Source organism: Hetaerina americana, unplaced genomic scaffold (assembly GCF_022747635.1).
Source record: "Hetaerina americana unplaced genomic scaffold, ioHetAmer1.1.p SCAF_5, whole genome shotgun sequence".
Classification (NCBI taxonomy): Eukaryota; Metazoa; Arthropoda; class Insecta; order Odonata; family Calopterygidae; genus Hetaerina; species Hetaerina americana.
In genome coordinates this window covers 95,174,260-95,201,887 of record NW_027287095.1, presented here as the reverse complement: position 1 = coordinate 95,201,887, position 27,628 = coordinate 95,174,260, and the positions used below count along the sequence as shown (strand labels likewise).

General features: G+C 38.7%; 1 protein-coding gene across 37 annotated transcripts in view; it reads right to left on the bottom strand.

Moving 5' to 3' along the window:
• The window catches only part of shot (dystonin-like protein short stop), a 465,355-nt gene that overhangs the window by 133,675 nt on the left and 304,052 nt on the right, over positions 1-27,628 (bottom strand). For 36 of the 37 annotated variants that reach the window (XM_071592974.1, XM_071592987.1, XM_071593006.1 and 33 more), the window contains 18 exons: positions 27,441-27,556; positions 25,318-25,421; positions 24,959-25,174; positions 24,172-24,302; positions 23,361-23,618; positions 22,336-22,540; positions 20,870-20,998; positions 20,034-20,273; positions 15,607-15,848; positions 14,305-14,533; positions 12,501-12,770; positions 10,246-10,420; positions 8,103-8,427; positions 7,387-7,507; positions 3,543-3,754; positions 1,903-2,050; positions 1,687-1,770; positions 629-838 (listed from right to left, as the gene is read on the bottom strand). In XM_071592974.1, the coding sequence (XP_071449075.1) occupies positions 629-838; positions 1,687-1,770; positions 1,903-2,050; positions 3,543-3,754; positions 7,387-7,507; positions 8,103-8,427; positions 10,246-10,420; positions 12,501-12,770; positions 14,305-14,533; positions 15,607-15,848; positions 20,034-20,273; positions 20,870-20,998; positions 22,336-22,540; positions 23,361-23,618; positions 24,172-24,302; positions 24,959-25,174; positions 25,318-25,421; positions 27,441-27,556 (3,415 nt within the window). The remainder of the gene's footprint in view (positions 1-628; positions 839-1,686; positions 1,771-1,902; positions 2,051-3,542; positions 3,755-7,386; positions 7,508-8,102; positions 8,428-10,245; positions 10,421-12,500; positions 12,771-14,304; positions 14,534-15,606; positions 15,849-20,033; positions 20,274-20,869; positions 20,999-22,335; positions 22,541-23,360; positions 23,619-24,171; positions 24,303-24,958; positions 25,175-25,317; positions 25,422-27,440; positions 27,557-27,628) is intronic. The other variant, XM_071593003.1, reaches the window with a different exon arrangement.

The window sequence follows — 27,628 nt, the reverse complement described above, 5'->3', positions numbered from 1 at the left end:
CCACTAGTCTCCAAACAGCCATCTCTCTTTCCCTACAATGCTCACAACTTCAACACTCATCCATCACAGTCCCACATCCATCACAGGGATTCTGCAAGGCACCAGCAAATCCAACTGATTTTGAAATAGCCCAAACTACTCTCACTGCAGCCCTTCCCAGTTCTCTCTCTTACCATTCACTCCAAATGTGTATTGACAAGAGCAGGAAATAATGGCCGATGGAGCTGCCTTGCTCCCCTCCTCAGCACTGCCCATCATGACTCTCCATCCCATATTTGCACGTGCACAGTCTGAGACATGTACAGGTCCTGGATAAGTTATCTACATCTACAGTTTACTCCCATCTTCCACAAAATGCTCAATATGATGAGCCCAGTTTACTCTGCCAAACACCAGCACAAAATCTACACAGTATGAAAATACACCCTATTTGCAGCTTATGCCTCTGTCTACCAGTGACCCCACAAATTCTGAACTACCAATAGGAACTTCTAATTGTATTTAACATCACTGGCTCCAGAATAAAACCACCGGGGGTGTGCACAGAGCATTGTGCAACCAAATCACACATCGCATTTCCAAAAAAAGAGAACTGGATAGAAAAAGATAGTGGGGAGAATCAACTAACCTGCACGCCTGGATCTCTCTTCCTCAAAATATCCAACAAAATGTCCAGCAGACTCTGGAATTTGCGGTTGAGGAGGTCAAGTTCAGCGCTGACCACTTCTGCTCCAGGCTGACGTCTGGCCCTCTTGGCACCAAGCAAGACCTCTCCATCTAGGCTAGGGTGAATGTCCTCCAGGGCATCTCGATAACTCTGCAGTCGCAGGTCGTAGATCTGCACGTTCATTGGTGGGTGGGGGGAAAGGGTGACAAGGTTAATGGTTATGCCCCCGGTTAGTCAGATTAGTCTGTGGCCACGTTTTGGGTGGTGCTTTGGATGGCGAGGCTTTACGGGTTCTGATGAATCCCTCGGACCAATTAACTAGCGGTCTAGCACGGGAAAGGTAGGATTTTTATTCTTATGAGGTACTGACTGGGCCAGGTGAATTGAATGCCAAGTGGGGAAATTTACAAGGCAGTTGTGAATAAACAGCTATGGTTGCGCTATTAAGGTTCTTTTGGGTAGGTTATGTGAAAAGTTAAAAACGCGGGGGACAAAGCTTCGACCAATATCTTATCCATTAAAATATAGAGAGCATATATAATACATCTAACATCTATATTTTGGATTTATGTAGTTATGCAGCAATACACCAAAATTATTCCAGAATTTCTCCTACATTTTCAAACATTTTACTTAGGAAGAGGATATTTAATTATTAAGGCAAACTATGGAATTTAATATGCCGTTCAAATGTCATGCATACACAAATATTATTACAATCCCCAATTACCTCATTACAAAAATACATGTATTATTATGATATATTAGCCAATTAATCATTAAATATATACAATAGCTTTATATTTTGATTCTTGCAGCTCATGTTTCCAAGGTGTCTGGTTTGCCATGGATAGTAAATGGGAGTATGTACACAGAATATCTAAACACATGTATAATTTGTATCAGTGTGCGTGCACGAATCATAGCACAAAAATGAAGAGACATTCATGCTTACTCCCTTCCACTCACTCGCTCCATCCTGAAAGGAGAGGTCACCATTTCGTGACCACGATAATTACCTTAGCTTCCCGAATAAACCGCCCTCCTACCATGTTCACTTGCTCTATGGCTGGTATCTTCTCCACAACGTTGTTGTAGAGGGCCTGAAAGGATTTTAGGTTGTCTCCGTTAACACATTCCTCAAAATAATCAGTGATTGACATGACGTGATGAATCAATTGAGCACACATTCAGTCACGATTTCTCCACAGTGCCTCACAGGGCACAAAGCTCACCTTCACTGGTTCTACAACTTCCTTTGCTTCCTCAGTGACAGTGATAGTTTTCAGCTTCGTGAATGATTCATCAACCCAGCTTGTTTCTGTTTGGTAGGAACTGGCATACTTCTGTAAGAGCTGATATGCTGCTTCACAGCTGCGCAGCCTGAAACAACAAAAAACACGCAAAATTAGGAATATGAAAGTCACTATGGACCACAAAGAGAGCTAAACCATGAACAAATGCATCCTTGGCTATGATCAATGTACATGGAATGCAAAAGAATTACTCTTGAGAGCCACCCAAGATGTCATAAAATAAGCATGAAATGTTATTCTGCAAAATTCTACAGAATAAGCATGTAATGTTATTCTGCAAAATTCTATAGAATAAGAATGAAATTAGCTCAAGATTGAGAACTGCTTCCAGAGCAATTTAAACATGACAAAAATTCATGGAAGTTCTTCCCAAACAAAGAAAATAATAATTTGGCAATTCCACATCAATTATAAGGAGTAATAGATATCAAAATGGGGGACAGGGATAACTCTAGCTCCCTCTCTTGTGCCCCCAGATAATCTATGATGATGATGTTCCCCTAGATAATCTTTGTACACTAGACTTCTCAACTAAGTGTTTGTATATTTCATTAGAAAAATATTGAAAAAATGGGATAGTGAACACTAGGATCAAATTTTAAACACAAAATAAGTGTCAGTTGAGCACACTTGAAAACTGAGAAAGGCCCAATAATAAATAGCAAAGAATCAGCAGCAAGTAAGGATTGGTTTGAGAAATTTAAGAAGGCCAAATAATTCTAATTTTTACATCCTTATTAATATTTATCGGTACAATATTTCTAGAGGAATGCCGTAACATATTATAAATTGCTTGTGGTGAGAAGTAAATGTGATGCCCTACTCATGGACTACAACCTTGACATGGTGGAATGACTTGTGCGTTCCAATGACCCCTAGAGCTGTGCTGGTGGGAGCAATGATAATTGTTCCTGGTAGGATCACCAATGCCAGATAGGTCGACGGTTAAGAGTCAGACGGAAGGTAGTCCTTGCAACGTCCGTTCCTCGGTGAGGGGGCTGCAAAGGTGTCTGACCCCAGGGGGATGGTGTGACATTGAGTGAAGGTGTCACGTTAAAAACACTATTGAGGAAGTTAATGGGAAACAACCTCAATTATTATTCCCAAGGGTTTAATGATGGACAGTATAGAGACTATGAGTCCTTGTAATTACGGGACTTGGCCCTATCAGCCTTGTGTTGTGCTCAGCAGCAGGAGAGGCAAGGCTTCTGCGGTCGTAATCCCTCAAAACCCTTGCAAAGTAAAACCAAGAACAGCAGGAGAGAAGATGCAGAAGATGAAGACCAAATTAGTGACAATAGGAACTTGGAATTTTAGGACAATGTAGAGGATAGGAAAATTGGAGAATATTAAGCAAGAGATGGGAAGAGGAAATACAGTTCTTTTAGGTCTCTGCGAGGTGAGATGGGAGGATAGTGGGGATTACTGGAGTGATAATTATAGAGTAATTCACAGCGGAGGGGACGAGAACCAACGAGGGGTTGCCATAATATTGAATAAAAAGGTTAAAATAATAATGATTAAATGCATTTAATATTTATGTGAGGTAGGGAACATACCGGTCCACCAGCTGACTGGAGACAGAACTCCACCTAGACGTCACGCGGTGCACTTCTGACTCCATTCGCTCCACGTCTTGGTGTGGGCCCCTCTGCAGCGGCCGAGTCTTTTCCACTATGCGCCGTGCATTGTTGGCATCATCATTTAGAGTGTCGATGACTGACTGCTGTGTCTGCATTGAATTCTGCAACCTGAGAAGGTCCTCGTGAACCTAAATAGATTGCACCATGGGAACAGGAATGAATCAGTAAAGAATACAAAGTAGAAAACAGAATGGTATGCATTCAATGGATATGGTAAATCAAGGAATTGCTATGGAACTGTGAAAGCCAAATTGGAAAGTTTTATTCCACTAAAGGATGATAATCTCATACATTTTGAAGGTAAAATCAGGACAAAAATATGTGATACTTCATTAAAATATTGTGAATTTATGTAAAATTGGATTGCTTATACTTATTATTCAATATTTAAAGTAAGGACTTCATTGAAAGCCTGAATTTTTGTTTACATTCGGAGTCTACGGTCTTGGATAAACCAAATGACTCTTCACTCAGGCTTAATTTTTTTCCTGGGGTATTAATCATGCCAATAATAACACAATATCATTCACTCGATGGTATCAGAATTGACTACATGGAAATTCATTTTCAAATGCAAGTAGAATACTATTTGCCACTAAACAACTTTATTTGATACACTAGTTTCGATTTATAGCCATCACCCTCATTTACAAAAAATGTTTTGCCATGGCTGAGGCATTATTAATACCTTGGCGTTCTCAAAAAAATTTTTGTACCCGAGGGTGATTCTTATGAATTCAAAATCTGCTAAGTATTCAAAATTCAAATTCAAAATAACCCAAACTAATCTCAACTTGCTTTGATTGCCTCAGAGGAGAGATACAACAGAAGACTTCATCAAAGGGATACACTTTTTTTTAACTTATCAGCTAACTATAACTATTAAATGCAGGCTTTGAGGTACCTATGCAGCAAATGAATTCTATCACTCAATGGCAGAGTTTACACAATCAAAAGGCATGCTATCCTTTGCAGTAATAATATCTTTGAACTTGTAAACTCCAATCTACTTGGAAACATTCATTCTTCTTGAAAATGCCATGCATCACACTCTTCCACACTGGATATTTTACATAAGCACTGACAAAATCATTGTTTCTGACATAGAAATCCAGGCTTCAAGATTGTGTCTAAGGATGCGCTTGGCTTTGCAGTTACTTAATTTGCATTTCATTTAAATGTTTTTGGCATGAATTGATTTGCTAAAATTTTCACTGACTTCCTTCAAATCATATTGACAAAACTTAGCACAAACCTACTATCGCCATTAGAAAGAGTGGATTCCACTGTTAATTGCTCTTCATTTCATTATCTTATCCTCTCTCCTTTTGATCTGTCAATGACCATCACCATGGTTTACAGAGCAAAAAATATCTCCATAAGCCACATGTCGCAAATTTAACCAGCAGCCATTCGATCTATAGTTCAGATGGAAATCAATCTCATCCTTGACAGTGGTGTGGGTCACTTAAGACTGGTTGATTCCATAGAAAGAAACATTTTGGCCTTGCTTAGAAGCAAAGGCATTGAACACAGGGGAGATGGGAACTCTTTCCATATTCATTACTTTAGTACTAAGTACTACAAATGCATACAACTAAAATGTTGACGAATAAGGAATAGGGTTACCAGAAAAGCTTTATATTATCAGCCAGGTGCCAAACGATGCATCATAAAGCTAGAATTGTTACCTAATGGCCTGAGTTACACTGGAACTCACAGTTCGACCTAAACGTTAATGAGTATCACCTACACTGAAACATGACTCAATAACATAATATCACATACATTAAAAGTATTTATGACAGTCTCCTCATCTGAGCTAATGACTTAGTTCTGCAAGAATGGCATTTAGTAATAAAAAGGTCCATGAAACAGTTTTCACCACATTCACTTTAGGCAATTACCCACAAAACATTATCGTTCTATTATGTTCACTTATGATGGGCCGAATTCAAAATTTTAAAAAATCTTAATGTAGATTCTCTATTTCCAATTTCTAGGAAAAAATCCCGTGATCCCAATTAATAAAAGTCCTGCTTAAGCGATTGAATTCCATTAAGAGATAATGCAACATAATTTTTAATATTATGACATAACAGAAGCAAAACTTGTTATATTTCAAGCCAAAACGCACCAAAAATAAGTGATATTTCGATGACAGAACATATTAGTAATATGCAATAATTTCTCAAGGTTATAATTCAATTTTTCAATATTTACTTCAATATGGGAAACTCATTTCTACTTAAGATCTGAAATAATCAAAACTTCACTATCTATGCTGAATGCTTGCAAAGGTGGTTGCTCTTTTGTCTTCAGCAATGCAAGGCACATGTAAAATGCATGCGCTTTTTGGAGTCGAGGCAATATTCCCTTGCATTAGCACACGCAACTACAATTGGAATTAACATATCAAGTTTTTAATTACTAAACCTTAATTTGGACCTCACCAAAAATCATGGATTTAAGGAAATGAAGAATCAAACCCACTCATAATCATATTATCTTAACCCTTTTAGTTCCAGCCTCTTTTCCCTGGTATATGTGAAAAATGCCATGGCCATTTTGATGAATTTGTAGGTTTGCACTTAGAAATTTATATAAAGCCTAACATGCAAGTGTTTTAGCTAATTTCCTTGGAATACACTTTAAACAGTTAAATACAATAAAAATATGGTACAATAAAAAATTCCATGATTTTGTCATCATGTCTAAACATTTAGAAAAAAATTAAATTAAAAAATTTATTTCTCCTTATTTTGAACTAATACTTTCAAATCCGAAAATTTGACAAAAATAATTTTTTTTAATTTAATAATTTTGGCAATTAGTTTCTCCTACTATTAGCTAGCTCACATTAACAATTTAATACTTTCGACATTATTTTTTAAATGGTTACATTAAATATACTGAAATATGTACCCAAGTCCCACGTACGTACTCTTCCCGGAAATTGGCTTCTGCTTCTCCTCTACCCAAATCTTTAAACAGGAAGCTCGAGGAAGAGGATTCTCTTCGTTTTTTTGACAACGCAAGTCCAAAAGATTGAATAATTGAGTAATAATTGTCACTGCTAGTCTTTCCTAAGCAACACCAAATGGGCTAGTACGGAGAATCCCATACCAGAGCGGAGATAAAATGTTTCATTTCCATTTGAATGTATTATCACGTGTCATCGCAAAAGTGTTAAGGTGAGGGAAGAGGGAAGAGGTATATTGCACTTGCTAAACAGACGATCTTATTGTAATACAAAGACGAGCTTATCAGCAATACAGAGATGCATGATAAAATGTAAGCTCATATAAAAGCTAACATTGATACAGCATCTGCTAGGTAGGAAAAGAAGATACGCTACAATGCAGAAAACTCCTTATGTTGAAATAACCAAAATGAGAACATATATTTCATTTTCATCATGAAAATTTGTCAGCAACGATAAGAAAGCATAAAAGGTACTCAAACATTGCCTACAAAAGCTCTGCGATGCACAGGTACGTCTCGAAAAGCCACGAGTGAATAAACACCCGGCCAATAGACTGGCCCGCTGGCACTAACAGGGTTAATGTCAAGAGCCAATTTCTTTAAAATGATGACTTCTACGCCTCGGGATTTAATCAATAAAGATGTGAATAATTAAATTTAATTTTGCCTACTACAATATAAAATAAAAATTAATTTTAAACAAGGGACTTTTTCAGGGCCAGTTTTATAACTTCAACAAATATTAGAATGATGCAGCCCATGCCATTCTACTTACAGCTTGCAGGGAATCAATATCGGATGGCATTTGATCGTAAGTAGCAAGCTTCGTCTCATATTCCGACACGAGGCTGAAAGACTCCTCCAAGCCTGTTATCACAATTTCTACCGCCTTAAGCCTGGAAAAGGAACAAGAGCAATATTAAAAAAACCACAAACAAAGGAGAGACAGTCAATAAAAGTTCACATTACATTATGGGATTGAGGGATCCCTTGCACCAATATTTCATAAGTTTAAACACCTCCAATGGGCTGTATCCATTTACATAATATGAAGCAACATTTTGCTTGATTCAGGAACTTGGCTACTGAAGAAAAAGCATGGGATGCAGGAAACTATGAGAGAGGGGAAAATGTTGGGAAGGCGAGGTAGAGGGGGGAGGAAAGAATGAAGTCTTTTGAATGGAATTAAGAGGATGAAAGCATGCAGGGATAAAGAATGAGTCATTCTAATATGCAGAATGAGGTTTAATGATGCTTGGCATCATATTAGTCAGCAGGGCATAGAACCCAGGAAGGTTAAGTGCCAGGGCCCATCAAATGCCTGCCCTAAGCTGGCACTGACTACAAATGGCAATCCATCATAATCATTGAACTTTATCAATCATAATATAATCAACACAATATCATAATTGGCCTCAATGCACCAATTGTGAATGTCAGTGGAGGAAAGGAGATCCCACCACAAATAGTTTAGCATCAGTGTGACCGTACCTCTCCACATAGATGTGTGACAGGCTCCATATCTGCTCCCACTTGACAATGCACCTCTCCATCTGCGCCTGCGATGCAGTGATTGTCGAAGAGCGCCGTGTCGAGAGGGAGCGGGATGCAGACTGCGCCGCCTCCACCCTGGGGCGCAGCGTGTGCAGACGCATCTCAAAGTCCTTGTGCTCAACGACAAGGTGTTCGAGGGAGTCGACATCCCTCGGGAGGGGTGCCGCGGCACGTGTGTTCAGCTCGCGCTCTGCTTCGTCCAGGTCCTCCTGCAGCGACCGCACCTGCTCCCCAAATGACCGGCCCACGCTCTTGCTCTCCTCTGCAACGACACACACATTGCAGCACACCCATTGAGTGAGCACCCATCGAACACAACACCCAGTCACGCCCACAACAAAATAAATCTAAAGAATTGGGAGTTGGATTGGGGACTGCATAGCTGGCAGGCAAGTGACCACTGCCCCAACAACCAAGGGAAGGCATTAATGTCCTTGGCATTACAGCAGCAGTTCAAATACACTGAAATCTGGTTAGTTCATTCCTCCAGAGCATGCATTCTTCATTGGTAAGTTTTATTTCTCCAGCCTAATTCCAAATTATTCAAAGGCATGTAAAAATATTTTATTAGTTTTGCTTTAAATTATGATGCATAGGGAAACTTGGCTTAAAATGTTATCTGAAGAATTTTCCAGGTATTCATTTTATGATCAGTGGAAAATATCTGAAGGGGGAAAAAGCTTGGGCAGATCTAAGGAAAGAGGCGGGGAACCCAAATTTTATAGGCAGAAATGATCACAAATTTAAGGTAAAATGCCGGGCACAGAGAACAAATAAAAAAAAATTTTCTTTTCTAAATAGAACAATTGTTGAGTGGAACACCTTGCCTGCAAAAATATTCCATGCCTTTCCTAACAGTGTGTATACTTTTAAGAATAGATTTAAGGCATATATGTAATAATTTGATTGATGTGTGGTGTATTGTATTGTATGTAATAGCTTAATTTTTTTTTAAATTTATCTTTTCTTTTCTTGCTGATTAATGGTTGTAAATGGGATGGGGATTCACTTGTTTTGTTAAAGAGATTTGTGTTTTGAAGTCTGGTTTTATGTATTATCTCTTGCGATTATTTGGGACTTGTGTGCCACCTGACAATGTCTATCAGCACATGTGTATTTTTAATAATAATAATATTTTCATTCTCACTCTTCAGGATAAAACAACCAAAACTATTGCAATTGGAATGGACTCTGCCTGCATTTCACATTAACTAACACTTAATATTCACTGTTTCAATGTCAGAGGTTTTGATTGTAGTCGGAATGAAAGCAATAACTGATACCCTTTTTCATTCATACCTTTTGGGAGTAATAACTTGACTTGTGAACATAATCCATTCTTGTCAAAAGTTCACATTTTGAGATACAATTTTTCATTTTATCTTACGAGAGATCAATTAATCCATTCCAAGATTTATAAATTTAGGAGAAAATAACATACGTATTTCTGTCCAATTGTTACACACTTTCATTTGTGAGAGAATTTTTCTCATGACTGGTTCAGTAGTTTGATTTCCGATTAGTTGTCATCTTTTGCTCCTTTTCACCTGTTGGGTGACTGAGATTTTAACTATCATTACAATAGGGGACATTCAGCGCTGAGTGAAGTGAAAAGCGATGCTCGAAGTGGGTATGCAGCAGATGATGCAAACATACAGCGTGCTCTATTACATCATCAATATTGCAACACTTTGAATTAAGTTTTACACATTGTCACTCGCATTGTACATTCCGTGACATACTTTATTAGGAAAGCATCACAGTTCATATCTAAAACCCTAAACAGAATCTTAAAAAAATTTATATTTCAAAAAATTCATTTGTCGAGTGTTTTGCAAGTTGAGGTACCATTGGATACACGAGTCTTTGGGGTACACGTTTGTCCAAAAATGTTTAACCTACTTACATAAGAGACAAGTTAAAATTTGGTACATTAATAGCTTCTACGCAAAATCAACATAGCAAACAGCTTAAGGCTGAAATAACAGGCATGGACTGGGTATATGGGACTGGACAAAGACGACCATAGTAGCTCCACCCAATATCCCAATCAGAATGGCTTTGGACTGGCAATGAATACCTTCAGCTTTGGCTTTCCTCTCAAACTCATCGAACAGGCGGTTCACTTCATTCATTTCTCTGCGCAATCGACGAAGCTGAGGGTCACTTGGATCACCCTCTTGAAGGAGTTTATCTGCGTCTTCATTCAGAGCCTTACGGATGGCATTCCTCTGCTCTTGCCCCATGGCCAGGAACTGTGCACAAGAGAAGATAACACAGATTGTATACACACAACATTTAAATGAATATGAGGCAGAAAAACTCTTCCTGAAATATGGATTCTTGTTTACAGGATGAGTGTGCGCACACACGCAAAATGGCATCCCTTGAATTAATTTTGGTATGCTGCTAAAAAAATGATTTTCCTTCACTTTCCATTCTGTTATGCTGTTCATTCAACCTCATTCCCTAACAGTACATTCTAATCAAAACAATTCATACAATATTGCCATCTGCACATACTAATCAAAAAATAAAATACTGGAAACAGATAAGACCTAACTTTTAAAATCACCCGATTTCATATTTATTGTTGCCCGGGTCTCACTGTGAAGCTCTATGGCATAGGGCCAGTCACCAAATTAAATAAAAATCTTGTCTCTTCAAAATTTACTCCAGTGAGGTTTTTACAGTACATAAAAATAAAAAGAAAATCTATTTGTTTTTTACAATGTTTCCTAATGAAAGGCTATGTGAACTACTACACCATATTCATTTCAATCTCATAAGGGCTATTAAATGCTACAAGTGAAAATAAGTGAATAGAGAATACTTTCTACAATCCTGTATTTGCTATTATATATAATTGATATTTCAATATTAAAATGGTGTTTTAATTTGCACATTTGATAATAGAAATTATCCATTCTTCATTGCTGCAAAAAAGTGATTTTACAATCAATGTTTCTTTAAGGTATGAAGGCATTCAATACAAGGCATGCATTGTAATTGATACCACATTATTAAAAACTTGTTTGACATAAAATACATAAAAAGCTTAAATTTACATTTTTTGAAAAAATTGGCTAACTTTCCACCAAATTCTTTTTTTATGTAAAATTGATGTTGGAAGGAACATATATATATTTTTAAATTGTACTTCATTTTTCACAAATAAAATATCCCAGAGGTTAATAATAAAATAAGGATTATAAAAAAGTGACTCTTTATCTATAAGTAAAACTATATGTTCACCTGTATCTACAAGCAGGTGAAATGAATTTAAATAAAAAATTCACAACACTGAAAATTTTGAAGAATAACTCTACATAGCAGAATAAAAGATTTTTAAAAACAGCAATGGTGAAATAGAAATACCATTAGTCCACCATTAACTGTTCCTCACCACTAACAGTGCATAAAGTCTATTGATAACTTCATCCCATTACAGGTCCCAAGGACAGAACGAAAGCGAGTTAATTTCTCAATAACATCTTTGTTGTTACACATTCCTGAGAATCTAATATTTTTGTATCACTTAACACTATCCAAGTCAGAGTTCAATATGATGTAGTCAATATAATGTGAAAAGTAGATTCCTTAATTATTCGGTGTAGAACGCTTCCGTTGTCATGCTCAGATTTAAAATATGAATAGTCAGCATCTTAGAAAGTTTCAAACATTCATGTCAACAACGTCTTGGAGAATTTCCAGCTTTGACTAGTTCCTAAGTTTTTATTATCTATAAACTTTTTTTGAAGTCTTGTTTAACATATGTTAAATTATAATAATTTTCTAAATTAAGGTCCGTCAATAGATGAAGTGATATTTTTGGTGATTTGTTTCCCTGGCAGTAAAAACAAAAAGTTTCACACCATTCAAATTTCCACAGTGGCAAGTAACTTCAAAAACTTGAAGCAAGTAACTTTAAAAACTTGAAAAACATATCAATAACAAAAGCAAACCTTTACAAGCCAATATAAATTTTAAATGTATGAACCCAATGTGGTGGGAAAATATTATAAAATTTGACTCATAATATCTGCGGAGTGGTAACATTTTACACAAATTCTGGTTTCGAAAATGTAAATTTGAGGCTCTTACTGCATTGCTATATGAGGGTACAAGTCCTATAGATAGATAGATAGATAGTGGTCTTTATTTGGGCGAAATTGAGACCAAATGGTCCCTTCTTCCATTTAACCCATGTCCTATATGGTAAAAAAAACAAGGATTAGGCAAATTCAGTTTGATACATGGTGCAGGTGACCGTTTTCAAGGTTTTCCATAGCAAATTTCCAATTGCTGACCCCGTCAGCTCAATACAACACTCACCTGCGCTAGATCCCAGCTCTTCACAACCTTGATAGTGGCAAAGATCATGTTTTGCCTCAGACGGAGCTGCTTCTTCTGCCAGAGGGCCACCGAGCGATCAAAGATTCTTCTGAGGCGCTCGGCCGCTTCCAGCGCCTCCTTATCTGGTGGTGGAATGACGAAGCACACTCCCGGGACGACGCCCTCTTCCCCAGCTGCATTGCGCACTCTCCACTTCACCCTCTGTGAGTTGTCGTGCAAGGTGCACTGGTCACCCTTCTCCACGTTCATCTGGAGCACAGGGAGAGAAATGAGCATCAAGGAGAATCTGCATGCGAACAATTGCAAACATTCCAAACCCACCCAAGGGACAAAGTACATACAAGGAAAGAAAAATAGCTTTCAGGTAGCTGGAATTAGGGGTGGGCAAAAGCAGACCTAATAATAACTGATTTGTATGTAATGAAAAATAAACCGATCAAATCAGGCAACATATTTACAGGAGAAACTTTTCTTTGAGGTTTATTCACTGACCAACTGTTAGAGCAAAGTCTCATGAAAAAGTTATTCATCATATTTAGGACTTGGAAATTATTGACTTATACAAAAAATTGCACTAAAATATATTTCACGGCTTGTGTCTCTCTCTCTCTGAAGCAGAATTTAATTTTGATTGTCCACGGCAGATACTTGAGTTTCATATGAAATGATAAGATTTTACAATTTGTGACATAATTATGCATAGTAATTGTAATAGCATATAGTTGTGACATTTGCAAGTTTATTTTGTTACTTTTCACAACTATATAGAGAAATTAACATACTTTGTTGTCAGGTGAAGAAAAGAGAACTGAATCAAATTTTCTTCTTTATGTACATGGATGGAAAATTTAACACAGTGATATGGGAGACATATTTGTGACACATAACTCACAAAGGTTATGTGCAATCCTGAGCATAATATCAGCAGCCAAAGCACATGAATAATTTGCAGTTGCCAAACTCCCGCTTTACCTGTCATATAGAAATGCTTTTGACAATCAGATAATAAATAATAGCATGTAAATGAATGTAAATGCTTCTCTAGCACCTACGAACTTTGGCATCAAAATTGAGAGCTTTTTAAACTCAACCTTATTACAGACAATAGTTCTCATTTTAACAAGAACTATTGCCTGTAATAGTATCATCACAAAAATTGCACATTTTTCGGAAGGGGAGATGGAGTGACCAAGAGGCTTTAGGAAATGACAAAGATAAAACAAACAAATTCACTAATAGATACATTTGAGACTTTTATATAACATGCAACTAAAAATGGCCATAATCATGGCCTCAAACAAATATAGGGGCATGCTCTTTTGCAGTGCAAAAAATTTTTTAAAATATCAGCGCCTGCAAAATTTGGGACTATTCTTATGCACTGAATGGTTGAGGCCTTAACTTTGTAGAATTCCATTTTTAACTCAGGACAAATACTATCTTTGCTTTCTACAAAATAAACTTTATTGGTCAACTAGTTTCGTTACACTGTAACATCCTCAGGACTAGTCCTGAGGATGTTACAGTGTAACGAAACTAGTTGACCAATAAAGTTTATTTTGTAGAAAGCAAAGATAGTACTTGTCCTGAGCTATTCTTATGATATATGAAATAACGTTATGTATACTAGCTTTGACAATACATTTTTCCTGACTTAAGTGGCCGTTCTGTTGATTCAAGGAGCTGAATCACAGGAGCACCAACGTGACTTCATTTCATTTCTGTGCAGGGGCCTCAATGATTTGGGGAGATCTGCTCCCGGGCAATTTGTTGAGGTACAAACCTTGAGCTGGCTGTAGGTGCAGATGGCAATCACGGGGAGGGGTCGAGTGATGGGCTGTCGGCGCTGCTTGAGGGCCACCACCTCACCACTCTTCTCCACAAGGCCCTGGACAATGTCACCACATTCGTTCAGTTCATCACGTACCTCCTGCATGCCCTTGAGTAAGCGCTCACCCTCATCCAGAGAAAACTCTGACTGACTGTAAACCGAATTCAGCAGCTCATCACGCCTATAACAATGAGAGCAAGAGTTATATGCAAACTACAAGGGTAAATCAATAAATAACACGCACAACTGGATAGAGGCAACAATAATCAATACAACTTCCCAAAAATTATTTCACTTTTCTCGTACATATTCACCCTGTACATTTGGGGACACTCATCGCATCTCTTTGCAAGCTCTTGATATGAGTCAGCAATAAAGAAGTATTTGTTTGCTGTCGCAACCAATGAGTAACCTCTTGGAATGCGGCCCTCAAAATGACTTTTTAGAGGATCAAGCAGATGAAAATCACTGGGGACTGAGTCCGGACTGTACAGTGGATGTTCAAAGTGTTCCCAATGAAGTGTTCGTAACGCTGTCCTTCTCATGTACACTCATGCAATACACCATCTCGCACTGGTTGCCACTGACTGACCGTGAGATGTCACGCAGCCTCTACAACAAGCAAGCTGCTCTCTCCCAGCAAAATATGCACGCGTAGTTTAAACATGGTAGAAGGTTATATGATGTTTGCAGCTTTTCTATTGCCATGCATTGGTACATGGAAGTACAACCCCAATGTGTTGCACTGAAACTAGATGTACCATGCATTAAAGTGGCTTGTGTTTGCAAAATTATTAGCACTGAAGCAAAACAAGTGGCATTATATCACTTGTTTACCAAACCATTTCTAATTTATGGCGAAGAATATCACCACAGTGGAAAATATCCCCATTCCCTACCACTTCCCAAACATGCCTCCCTCCACAATATTTCCTTTAATGATTGTTTCAACATGTCTGTTATTGCCTCCTTACCCCCTTCACACACACCACTAAAACTCAAAACCTTTGAGATAGCATCTATCTGACTCCTTAGCACCTCCTCGGACTCGGAGCTGACCCCTACCCACAAGGGAGAGCATCATCCTCCATCCGGTCGACCCCCACCCCAGCCAATCATCCCTAAAAATCTCCCTCTCCCCTCCCCCTGTTCATCACCCATATCCTCTGCATCTTCCTTCCATTGAAAAAGAGTGGAAATTCTCATTGCCTTTTTGGGAAGAGATGCCATTTCAAAGAAAGGGGACACACTCACTTAGAGATCCACTGCTCAGCATCCTTGACCTCGGCGTAAAACTGGTGGTAGGTAGTGGCATGGCGCAGGTGGGTCTCCAGGCAGAGGGTCAACTGGAGCAACCAATTCCATTGGGACTGCATGGCGTTTATGTATGCCTCGATGCACTTGGAGGCAGGGTGATGCTGGAGGCACAGCGCCTCGCCCCGGTCCTGCACAGCGCTGAACTGGATCTCTCGCTTCTCCAAGTCACTCATCAGAGACTGCGCAAACATACAAACGCCCAATTAGAGCACATGGCATGCCTTGGCAGCACAAGGGACACCACACTATCTCTGACTCACACACAAATGCCAAGGGCAAATTGTCCTAATTATCCTTAGAATAATTAGAACAATTACTTAGTTTTGAAGAAAATCCAAGACTTCAGAAGGAGGCATCCCACTGCAAGAGCAGAGCCTATCTTTCAGCCATGAGCATTGTGGCATCCCTTTTATGATAGCTCATTACAATAATCTCCATGCTGTCATCTTTTTAACTATAAATCATGAAAATTTAACACATCTTGTTTAATGCAAATATAATGGTGTTCTATGCAATTTACATCTATAATTTTGAGGCCACTTGTAGGAGAAGGTTAAAAACCCCTTCCATACAGATATCACTTTGTTGCTGTTGAAAATCCTCTTTTCCTGTGCCATTTAGAGGTTTTAGAAAATTTGTCGGCCACTATCATCATTTCCATTTTAATGTAAATGCAGACATCTGACATTAAGTTAATATTTATAACTAATGTTACCACACACTGTTAGAAACATTAACCGACCTGACATGGAGTGAATGTTCCACACAGAAATTTTTGATGTGATTGATGGTTGAGGCCAAGACTTTGTGGAAATCCATTGCGAACAGGAGTTTCACTAAATAACTTTGCAGTTTCCACATAAAACAACTGATTTATTTTCAACTAGTTTCGCTACACTGTAGCATCGGTAGGTACGTTCCTGAAGATGCTACAGTGTAGCGAAACTAGTTGAAAATAAATCAGTTATTTTACGTGGAAACTGCAAAGTTATTTAGTGAAACTCCTGTTCACAGAAATTTTTATTCAGTTAATTTAAATGCAGTAAATTTTGTCCCGTCAAATAAGTCCTAAATTCTCTGTTAAATCAACTTTAACCCTATAATCTGTATTCTTCATGTTTGACCTATAATTTTAACAAATTATCGACACTATTTTTGGTATACAAGGCCTGTGCCATCATTTTCCCACTCAAACAAATGCCATCAACCTTGCAACTGAGGAAAGACTGCACTCGAAGCTGACGCCAAGTCATCTATGCTATTAGAAATGCAGTGCCATGCATCATCCAACTGCATTCGTTTTGCCCATTTTACATTCCTTATTCACAATTTCACTCGCTGGCCACCATTTGGAATTTTCCATATCCTTGGTCCATTACATCAATTAGAATCATAATTAGACTCATTCCATTAAGTTTAATGACAAATTGATTGGCAGTGTGAACAATGCACTTGGTGATAAGAATACAAAGAAAATCTTAAGTGGGGAAGATACACCATAAAAAGTCAAAAATCCTATACATGTATACTTCTTGCAAGAAAGCATCACACCATCGGCTCGCCAACGATGCAAAAGCATCAGGTCTGTGAAATAGCTCAATGTTTTTTACAAATTAATGTAATAAATTGAACCCTAAACTTTTGATAAAAAATTCAGGGATCATTTTTGGTAAAAGGTGTAGAATCAGTTGTTAAATGTAGGATTATCTTTCAAAAGTTCTGCAAAATTGGAAACCTTTTTGAATCACTGAATCCAAATACTTTGAACACAATTATAAGATGAAAATGATTTCACAAATGTGAAAGATCAGAAAACACTTAAGTTTTTCCCAAGTGCATTCATAAAAACTGTACAAAAACCAAAGTCAGGCAGCACATAACAAACTGACAGCACTGTGCCCAGGTCTTAAAACTGAAATTAAGATCACACTAAGGCTGAAGGCAGTGTTTATAAAGTATCTGAATGACAAGACAGCAATCTGTGGAAAAACAACCTTTGATATAGATTTTAACAATATTATTGACAATTGTGAGGCTACAAACAATTAACTGGACTGAAATCGCTTATTTTTTCTCTCAGGCATAATGAAAAAAAGAGCATGAATTAGGAAAATGTTTTGCATATTTTTTCAAGGATTATGCTGTTTTATATATGATGAATTGCTGTAGTATTAAGGCCTTTAGCAACATTTAATACATTTACATGGCCAAGCAGAGTGCTAAATTTCCAGGTTATGTCCGTCATTACAACCTTACTAATTCAATTTATAATTATACAGTAGGGCAACATCAATTTCTTTGGAATACTAAGAATTGCTCATAAAAATTAATACTGGAGACTTCCAATTAGTGAAACCTGATATAATGGACTTAACAAATTCTTTTAAGCAAATATTCACAAAAATTTAATTTGTGAAGATTTTTAAGCATACCATTAGCACAGATAAATCACGCTGAAATTTTTAGCATAGAAGAGGAACCAATAGTCGTTCATACAGACAACCAATAGAGGTGAGAAATATAATTTTGAAAATTATTGCCAATTTAAACCGATTGCACATAAGCAAAAAGTCAGCAAGAGAGCATGGCGTCACATTCAGCGCATGGAGAAGAGAGAGAAGGCTTTGGGGAGGGAGATGTGATGAGGGTGGGTGTGGGGAGGGGCCGACGCACGTCCCGTAGAGCATGCACACACAACAGCCAAAGCTCCTGGCTCAAAGACACAACTGACCTTACATCCAGAGCCATACGTGAACTTCACAGAGGGGGAAAGAAAACAAGTGATATAGACAACAATATCTTTGAATTCATAGATCAGATATTCCTACGGCTAAATCATTGCATTTAAACATACAGAGCAACCAGAACACATGGATCTCAAATCATTTACATATCCTCGTCAATCAAGTAATTTTCTCTAATACCAAAGTACAATTCTTATTCGAACTTCATTTTTAGTTCATTTGGAATCATCAATTTTGCAAATCACCCATAAAACTACCCATGCACACATTACCAACCAATACATTGTGCATAGAAATCAGTTTATTTCTACATTTTCCAGAGAAAATTGTCTAAATGAATACTTCACTCACAAAACCCTGGACCTTTTTCTTTCCAATTTTATGAAAAGTAGCACTTGTGATTGGATCTTTCAAAAGTCTCATAACCAATCAATTTTAAAATGAGAAGACCTTAACATAAACATTACAGATTGAATATTCAATTTTCTCAAATGGATTTCTTTAAACTTTACACTAAGGGAGTTTTGTTGCGGGGTAAAATTGATAAATTAAAATTTTGCAAATGATTTTTTCATTACTTTAATTCCTGTTATTCCATGTTTTTCACCTATGATAATTTCACAAGAAAAGTAAAAGAAGTTTTAATTATGGAAAAGCAATAAGGAAGGCACTAACAAAAATAGGAATCTCTGCGTTTCCACTGAATACACATGTTTCTATTTTGGACATAGATCTAATGTCAGGTGTATTGAGGGCAAAAGGGAAACAACAGTTAGAAAAGTCTTAGGTTGTTCTGAATTATAAAATCTGCTTTCTTTTAGTACAACACACTTTAAGGTGATTGCCTACATGCTGTGTTTTTAAATTCACTTCCAGATAGACTAAATATATGCCACATTCCCACATTTGCCTCATTGATGCATCCTCAGGCAACACTCAGTCAAAAACATTTGAAATAAAAATGAACGATAATCGGTGAATTCACAGTGAAGAAGCATATTAAATCATAATAATATATTTTACGAAAATTAATACTTTTTGAGTCTCAAAAGTAATCACAAAAAATACATAATTAGCACATGTTATCCTTACATTCCTAAGAATGTTCAAAGAACAAATAGCACATATTAGCACTCCAAACGGAAATGAATTGACGCGGTTGGAAGATTGATCTTACATGACAAAATATATTGAATTATTAGGCTAATTTCCAATGCAGGCAAACTTGATTACACTGCCCAAACGCTAATAAACAAAACATAGAAACTTTTTCACAATTTTTTTGAAGGGAATTGCTATTATGAATGCACATGCTACTAAAACATCCCAACACATATAATCTTTAAGTGGCATATGCCCAAATCCTAGACACACAGCAAATCCATGGCTTTTAGAATTCACTCCCTAATTTCCTGGTCCCTGAAATCACCTTGGATTATCCCAGTCACTATCCACTAAATTTCATAATATATATTTACAAAGCAACAGGATAATGATTCAAAATTATTCATTGCCTTCAAGTTTCCCATGGTATTTTACGTCACCAAATTGGTCCAGCTCAAAAATGAACTTTATACGTCTTTGTACTTTAAAAAGTAAGCATCAGGAAATAGAACTCACTTCGTAATAGTGTTCGATGGATGGAATGTCAATGTTTTTGTCGCTCCAGTCCCGAGTCACCTCCGTCTCCTCACGCTCATTGAGCCAAATCAGTTCGTTGGTGGCAGACTGGACAAAATCTTGCAATGACTCGAGATCTACAAGCCTCTTGTTGGAGGTTGACAGCAGGTCAGCGTAGTGCTTTTGCAGCTGACCTAAATGCTGCACATAAAGCTGTAATTCCTCACCATGGAAATGGGCCTGAAAAGTGCCAAATGAACAATTAGTAGCAACTAAATATAAGGGTTAAGCACTACAATTCACAGAAAAAAGATGATGGAGAGGGCAGAGGCATAGCCTGGCTGTGTGGAGGGCGCTCACTGGGGGGGATTGGACGCAGGAATATCGGGAGGGGAAAAAGGTGACAAGGGCAAACAGCAATCTCAAACTGAACGGAAGAATAGGACAGGAATTAAAAAAACAACACCAAGGTCGAGGGTTTACTATTTGAAACTCTTTGAGAGGTCATATCAGGTTCATTACCAGAACAATTACATGAACATCGGAGTTATAGCTGTGAATTGAAAATTGGAGCATAATGTCAAAAGGAGTAGTGGAAAACAAAAAATGATATGAAAAAGCACAAATAATCCCCTGCTGTGCAGTGAAAATAATATACCTTGATAAATTTTTACAAATGAAATATTAGCATAAAAACCAATAACAATGGCAAAAGATAGTTTGGAAAACTAGAACCTTATAATGTTGGCCACTGACACAATACCACAACTCCTTTTACATCTACATCTACAAAAACTATTCATGAGCAGCTCGGATGATGTGGCAATCAACAATACCTTGGCCTCCACACACTGCTGTACACGTGAATGATATTGTTCTATTGTTCTGTGCTCCCGCTGGTGGGATTTCAGTTCATCTGTAACACTTGGAAGATCACTGCCATACTCCGCCTCTTGAAGTTGTTTCTGGAGAAAAATTAGTGATGAATCAATTGATATGCACTGATAAGCACCATAAATCAGTGAGCATTCTGTCATTTCTTCCACTAACTGACATACATTACATATTATTTCAAATGACCAAGGCAGCAAAATTGTTGAAGCTTCTACACAGACTGCATACATAGTCTTTCATTTACTACTCTCTCAAATGTTAAACATTCAAATTAATATTTTCCTGATTGTAGGCTGATCGTATAGTCAACCCAAGGTGAGATATGTCCATGTAAAACGAAATATCAGAGACGGTAAACTTGATTGGCTCTAAGCTTGTTTATAGGGAGAGAGGTTGAAACAAAGACCCACGTGTAGCTGTCGCACTCAACCAATACAAAAATAATAAATAACGAAGAAACTCACAAACACTCGATCACTAGGGTGTGCTAAGGAATAAAGTCACACTCAGAGTTTGCAAGGATTCCTCCAATGCCAGGGACCCTGTAAACCCTGAATGAGCGAGTACATGTGATTTGCAAAGGTCCCTGTTTCCAAACACATGCAAATGATTGAGTGAATGAGCGAGATCGTGAGTACAACCATTTTATAATTTTGTGTTCATCTGTGTAATTGACGGGTCCCTGACGGCACAGGAGGAATCCTTGTCAACCCTGAACTAGTGAGTGAGTGCGATTCACAAAGGTCTAACACACCCGAGTGATTCAGTGATTGTAAACATGACCTCGGGCCTTTTGCTTTTTTGATTTTTATTTCAATTTGTTTTCCATTTCTGTGTGAACACAACGGGTCCCCATCATAGGAGAAATCCTCGTAAACCCTGAGTGTGTGTGTTAATGCGATTCACGAGAGATACTGTTATCCCTTAACACACCCTAGTGATCGAGTGGTTGCAAGCTTGTTTCCTTATTTATTAATTTTGCATTGTTTGGTTGTGATTGAAGTACACGTGGGTCACTGTTTCCTAAACACACCTAAGGGACCTCGTGTGGGTTCACTATCTTCCCCTTACTTGTCCCTTAGTCTTTACCTCCCCCCCTTTGAACAAACCCAGGGCCAATCAAGTCTACGGTCTCTGCTATTTCTTTTTCAATTACTTCACGGCTGCAGGTACTTTCATTTTAAATTTATATTGTCCATGTACATAACGATTTTATATCTATTGAGCATTTATTCATGGGATCAAATAATATAATAAATAATTGCATAAAAGTTCTGCAATCCTGAATGATAGCAATAAACATTCACATTAACAAGTGAAATAAATACATTAACAAGGTAACTGCAATGCATGTTTCATCCTGACACACACTGAATTTGGCACACACACATCTGTCCATTCAACTCACCAACTTGTTTTGAACCCAATCAGTGCACTCTTGGAGTTGCCGGAAGTGACGATTTGTTTCCACCAGTCGTGTTTCGAGGACTGTTCGTGTTTGCCTCGTGACTGTTCTCTCCTCGACGGGGAAGGAGAGCGATGCCAGCACCGATATGAGCCTGGAGTGCAGCAAGGAGCGCAAGTTGACCCAGCGTTGGTGGAGTTTGGTCACTCTGGCGGATGAGAGCCACAAAAAAAGACAACATGTATACTAAGTCAGATTTACCACCGGCAAGAAAAATGGATGGGAATAGTTGGTTGGTTCGCCCTCAGAAGGACTTGAAACAACATTCAAAAGGCACTTCAACTCTCTCCATGACAGGATCCATCAGCACTGGCCTCTCATTGGCATGAATTTAAGATAGAGTGCTTTTCCTATGATGTTGAGGTAGAACTGATTTTATAAGTGCCGTAAACTTAAGTAAAAAATACCAATGTAACTTTCCACTAAATTTTTTATTCAGTAAAACTAGTTTCGACACATCGGCGTCATCCTCAGGACCTGGACGATCTTGAATTTAGATGTACCAAATAAAAAAATTAGTGGAAAGATACATTGCTATTTTTCACTTCAGTTGTAATGGATTTTCACAAAGCATCGCCAGAAAATATCAAAGCGCCATAATTTTGAAGGTGTAAGTACCTTGTCAACAGATATATGGCATATTCAGCTTTTAAACTCAATGAAAATGATAAAATTTTACTTTCAACATGATAGCAACTGTACTTTTTACTTTAAAGTGCATCATAGAACACAGATATAGCTTTCTGTTGATCAAACAAGTTATTCGGCAAGAAATGAAATCTTTCACTGATTTCCTTCGATGGCTTCTCACTAACACCACCGACTTTTATTGACATTATTTTTCCAGGGATGTTGCTTACAGAGCCACCCTCACCCATGCAAGACCTACCAAGTGCACAGAGCCTATTCCCAACCCCCTCCATGCACCACGCTTGCCTCACAACACAATGCAGGTCGTGCGAGCTCACCTCTTGTGCAGCTCTGGGGCTTGTGGGTATCGCCCATCCAATAGCGACTGCACATCGTTGAACAGCCCCTGGATGGCCTCCTCCACAGCCCTCATGTCCCGCTCCAGGGCATCCACATTTGCTTTGGCGTCCAGTGGATGCAAGCGATCCAGGCGCCTAGCCTCTTCTTCCACGCGCCTCTCCAGGTCATCCAACCGACTCTCTGACTGCTTCACTTCCCGGTGGACCTTCTCCGCCAACCTCTGCAAGCGCTCCAATCTGCCAAAAGACACCACACACTGCTATACATCTCCCCACACCTCGGTATACACTGGTGCTGCTTCATTTGCAGCAATGGCACCATCTACCTCATGTGATAGTTTGAAATAAAAATGCAACAGCAAGCCAATTACTGGTACTGACTGGATTAGTCAAGTAGGCAATGCCTGGATAACCTGGAAGCCCAGGGTTCCAGCTCCATCTTTGTCAGGAGTGACCTCCAATTGGGACAAACCCTATGCAATAAGACAGGGATGTCAGAATTCGGAGGATCCCAGGGGCAGTCAGGCTAATGCATTCTGAGATTTGGAAAAAAATAAACCAAAAAAATTCTCGGATGCCTCTATCTCCAATGGACAAAAGAGTTTCTGAATAGAATGACTGACTGCATTTCTCTAACAGGTCAGCCCTTCAAAGGCACCAGAAATTCTACTAAAACTGTCTTATTCTCCCATATTCCAAAGGCACTAGATACTGGAGACAATGACTGATATATTGCCCAGCCCATCCCTAGCTGGGCCTCCATTCCTCAGGGAAAACAAGTGAGTCTTACCTCTTTATCTCCTCTTGGATTGCCTGGTCTTTCTCCTGGTGGGCCATCATCAGTCGTGTCCAATTCTTGTCGATGGCATTGACATGCAGCTCAGGGGGGAGGTCAACCTCTCCGATTTGAGCAAAGTAGTTCTGTAAAATAGCCATGCATACTGTTATACTGGTACTGGTGTTGCACAATCAATCCATTGGGGAGAAGGGAAGGCCATTTAATTGGCTGCAATTTTGTTAATTTTGGCAAGTCATAATGGGATAAAGCTCCTTATTCCATTCAATGATGGAAAAATAGGATTCCTATCCAATGGGGTTCTTAGATAATACCTTATCCATACACACAGAGATGGACTGGATTCACCGGATTAAGATAATGTATTTTATTTTGTGATTATTGAGATATTCTTAATTTTTCAACAAATTAGCTCATTGAGGACATTATTCCCAGATTCCAAGGCAGGCTTCCCAAAATCCTCATCCCGCATTGAGAGGAATGCACAGCCTTCCTCAGGGTAACAGAGTATCTGTTAGTACTTATTTCAGAATACAATACTCATTGGAAGAGCAAATCTTATTTAATTTTATACTGTTCTATGAAATGCAGCATGTGTTAAATTTTGAGAGTGAAAGTAGGTGAAAGAGAGTGTGATTTGACACAGACTCTCAAAAACATTACTGATCTTGCTCACACGAAGAGCTAAACCATGACAAGAGCCCACATTGGACACTGATGAGAACGGGCTAGCTAAGTGCTTCCATCTGCGTGATTTGCTCTTGAGCATATGTATACGCACCTCCAGTTCTTGGAACATCTGCGCAAGGCGTTTGCGGTCATGCAGCCGGGGGGGCACCTCTTCATTCCGGAAGCGAGCCGACTCAGCCGCCGCCTTCTTCATCTCAATCAACGTCAAGGGGAATGTTCGATCCAGCATCACCGACAATTTCTCTCGCATCCATATGTGCAAGCTGTTGGCCACCTCACGGTATTCTTCAAGCCGCCTCTGCGAATCCTGGAACCCAAGGCGAGGGAGCATTCAGAGGATGCAAACATCAAGGGATGGATGCTTCCTGGCCATACCATACTCGTGCACATATTATCGATTCCAACAAATCAATCTTCATGCTAAGTTCCACAAATGATAAGGAGGCTTACCGGGTCATAGAGAGGGTGGATGGCAGGGGGCTCTGGGAAGACATCATACAGTGAAGAGATGTAAGTTATCAGAGATTTCTCATCAGGCTCCGGAGTGTCGACATCTGGAAGGCACAGAAAAATTTAGGAATTAAATCAAGGAAAATGTCCCTACCCCAACATTCTGATCATTGTGGCAGAAATAATATTTGCCAACACCAGCCATTAATACTATATGAGGAGAGGTAATGAAGGAAAACCAATGGACTCCCTAATATTGTGGCATCTGCTGTAACTCTTTTAGTGCCACAGATTTTTTGGTCGTTATTCCCAGAAGGTCCTTTGCAACCATTGGCCAGAATGCATTTTGAAATAGAGGCACATAATTGGAGGCGAGATTGGTAGCAGCAGATATTTGGGCCCAGGAGCTTCATTGAATTCAAAGTTTGAAGCATGGGGTGGATCATCATTCTCCCACACTTCAATCAACTCCGGAGAACAAACACTGTTGTCACTTCTACGTTCTTCGAAACTGCTGCTACCATCAATGTACTTAACGCATTTTTGGTTTCTCCTTATGAAGGATCCCCAGTCGGATTCAACTTCCCCTTTACTAGGGTCTCAACAAAAATGCCTCTTTTGTCTTTTGCCCGCCACAGAGTCGCCATCATTATTCGATGAATTTTTATATAAACCATAAAAACCATACACACAGTAATCGGCCCCAAGGTCAGTTAGATAGGTGATGGTAGAGTTCACCCAATACTAAGCCCTATACGGTGTGTGAAATTCACAAATTATCAGGGTAATAAGGAGGGCCCAGTACCTTTCCCTGTGCCAGCTATGGTTTGCCAGAAAGATCTGGTACCCGAAAAAATCACAGCTTGGGTGGAGCTGAGCGTGCCCGGAGATGTCTGCCCGGGAATCAAAACCCGGGCCCTCCGGTCAGTAGTCCAATACTCTATCCCTTGACTACCACAACCCGAATTCATATATATTCAACTAATTGAAAATGGAAATGCAATTATTAACACCCGAAGTAAATACTCTCTCAAATTTGAGGCCATTTTAGAGGTGAAGGGTTTTTTCAACAATCAAGATTCCACTAGGTGTCACAAAGCCAAATGAACACAAATCCATTCGTAATTAAATAGTACTGGCTATGCCTAAATAATTCTTCATTTTGCACAAGTGGAGAAAATGCATTGTGGCAAAAAACAAGATCAAAAAATGTATTTATTTATCCTTGTCAACAAATCTCATTAGTGCCATAGTTACTTATGCTTATGAGGTTTGCAATTGGAGTCATACTGCTGACTCAGCACTCAAACTAACCTAACAAACCAGCTGTAAGAGATAACATGGTAGTAATCACATATCATATTTTCTTTTGACTTTTCTTGCAAGAAATCAACTACTTGACCACAGCTGACCAGTCAACAACAAATTATCACTTTAGAAGCAGCATTGAAGAGAAGATGTCTGGAAACCTAATATTGAATTGCAAGTCATAGGACAAACGGCATTATGCAGCAGAATCAATAAAATAAAGTGTGCCAAAGCATTTGAAAAACAAAGAACGCGCTATTTATAATAACTCTGAGATAAATATAAAGTAATAAATACACCGGAAGAAAGTCAACTGGTTCTTGGCTACCATATCAAGTAGCTTCCAGAGAGTCACTCCAGAAACACTTTCATAGGAGTCCAAAGCTGCGCTCCAAAATCCAATTTGGCATATAAAGTCGTTCATTATTCTGATTTTTGGTCTCAATTATAATGTGACGCAGTAAACAAGAGGGGCATTATATCTTAAGTACACTCCTTAAAGAAGGAGAAAATGATTGTTTGACAATCCTCATCAAAGACAATGTGTGTCATCATTGGCACTTTATTCACATGGAGCAAATGACGAGATATTGCAATATGGCACTCTGAGATTAATTACTGTTAACCCTAAGTTTAAGGCTTCATCACCATGTCCCATATCACAGTTACGCACAAAAAGGAAACTGACTCACATTGGATAATGAAAGAGAGTGTTACTGACTTGCACAAAATTACATGGGAACTACAAGAAACTGTAATGACAAGGGAGGGAGAGAGAGAAACAGCCCCAGGTTCAACAGAAGTAAGCTACATACCCTCTGGGTCCAGGAGCCTTGTGACACCATATTCCCGCTCAACAACATGGAATGCAGTCTCCAGCCTCTCCCGCACGTGGCGCGTCCTTATTGTCCTCCAGTCCACCAGGTCGGGCCTGTCAACAAAAAAAGATCATCATCACCCTATTACATACATTTTTGGTGACAAGGCAAACAGGTGCGCTAAA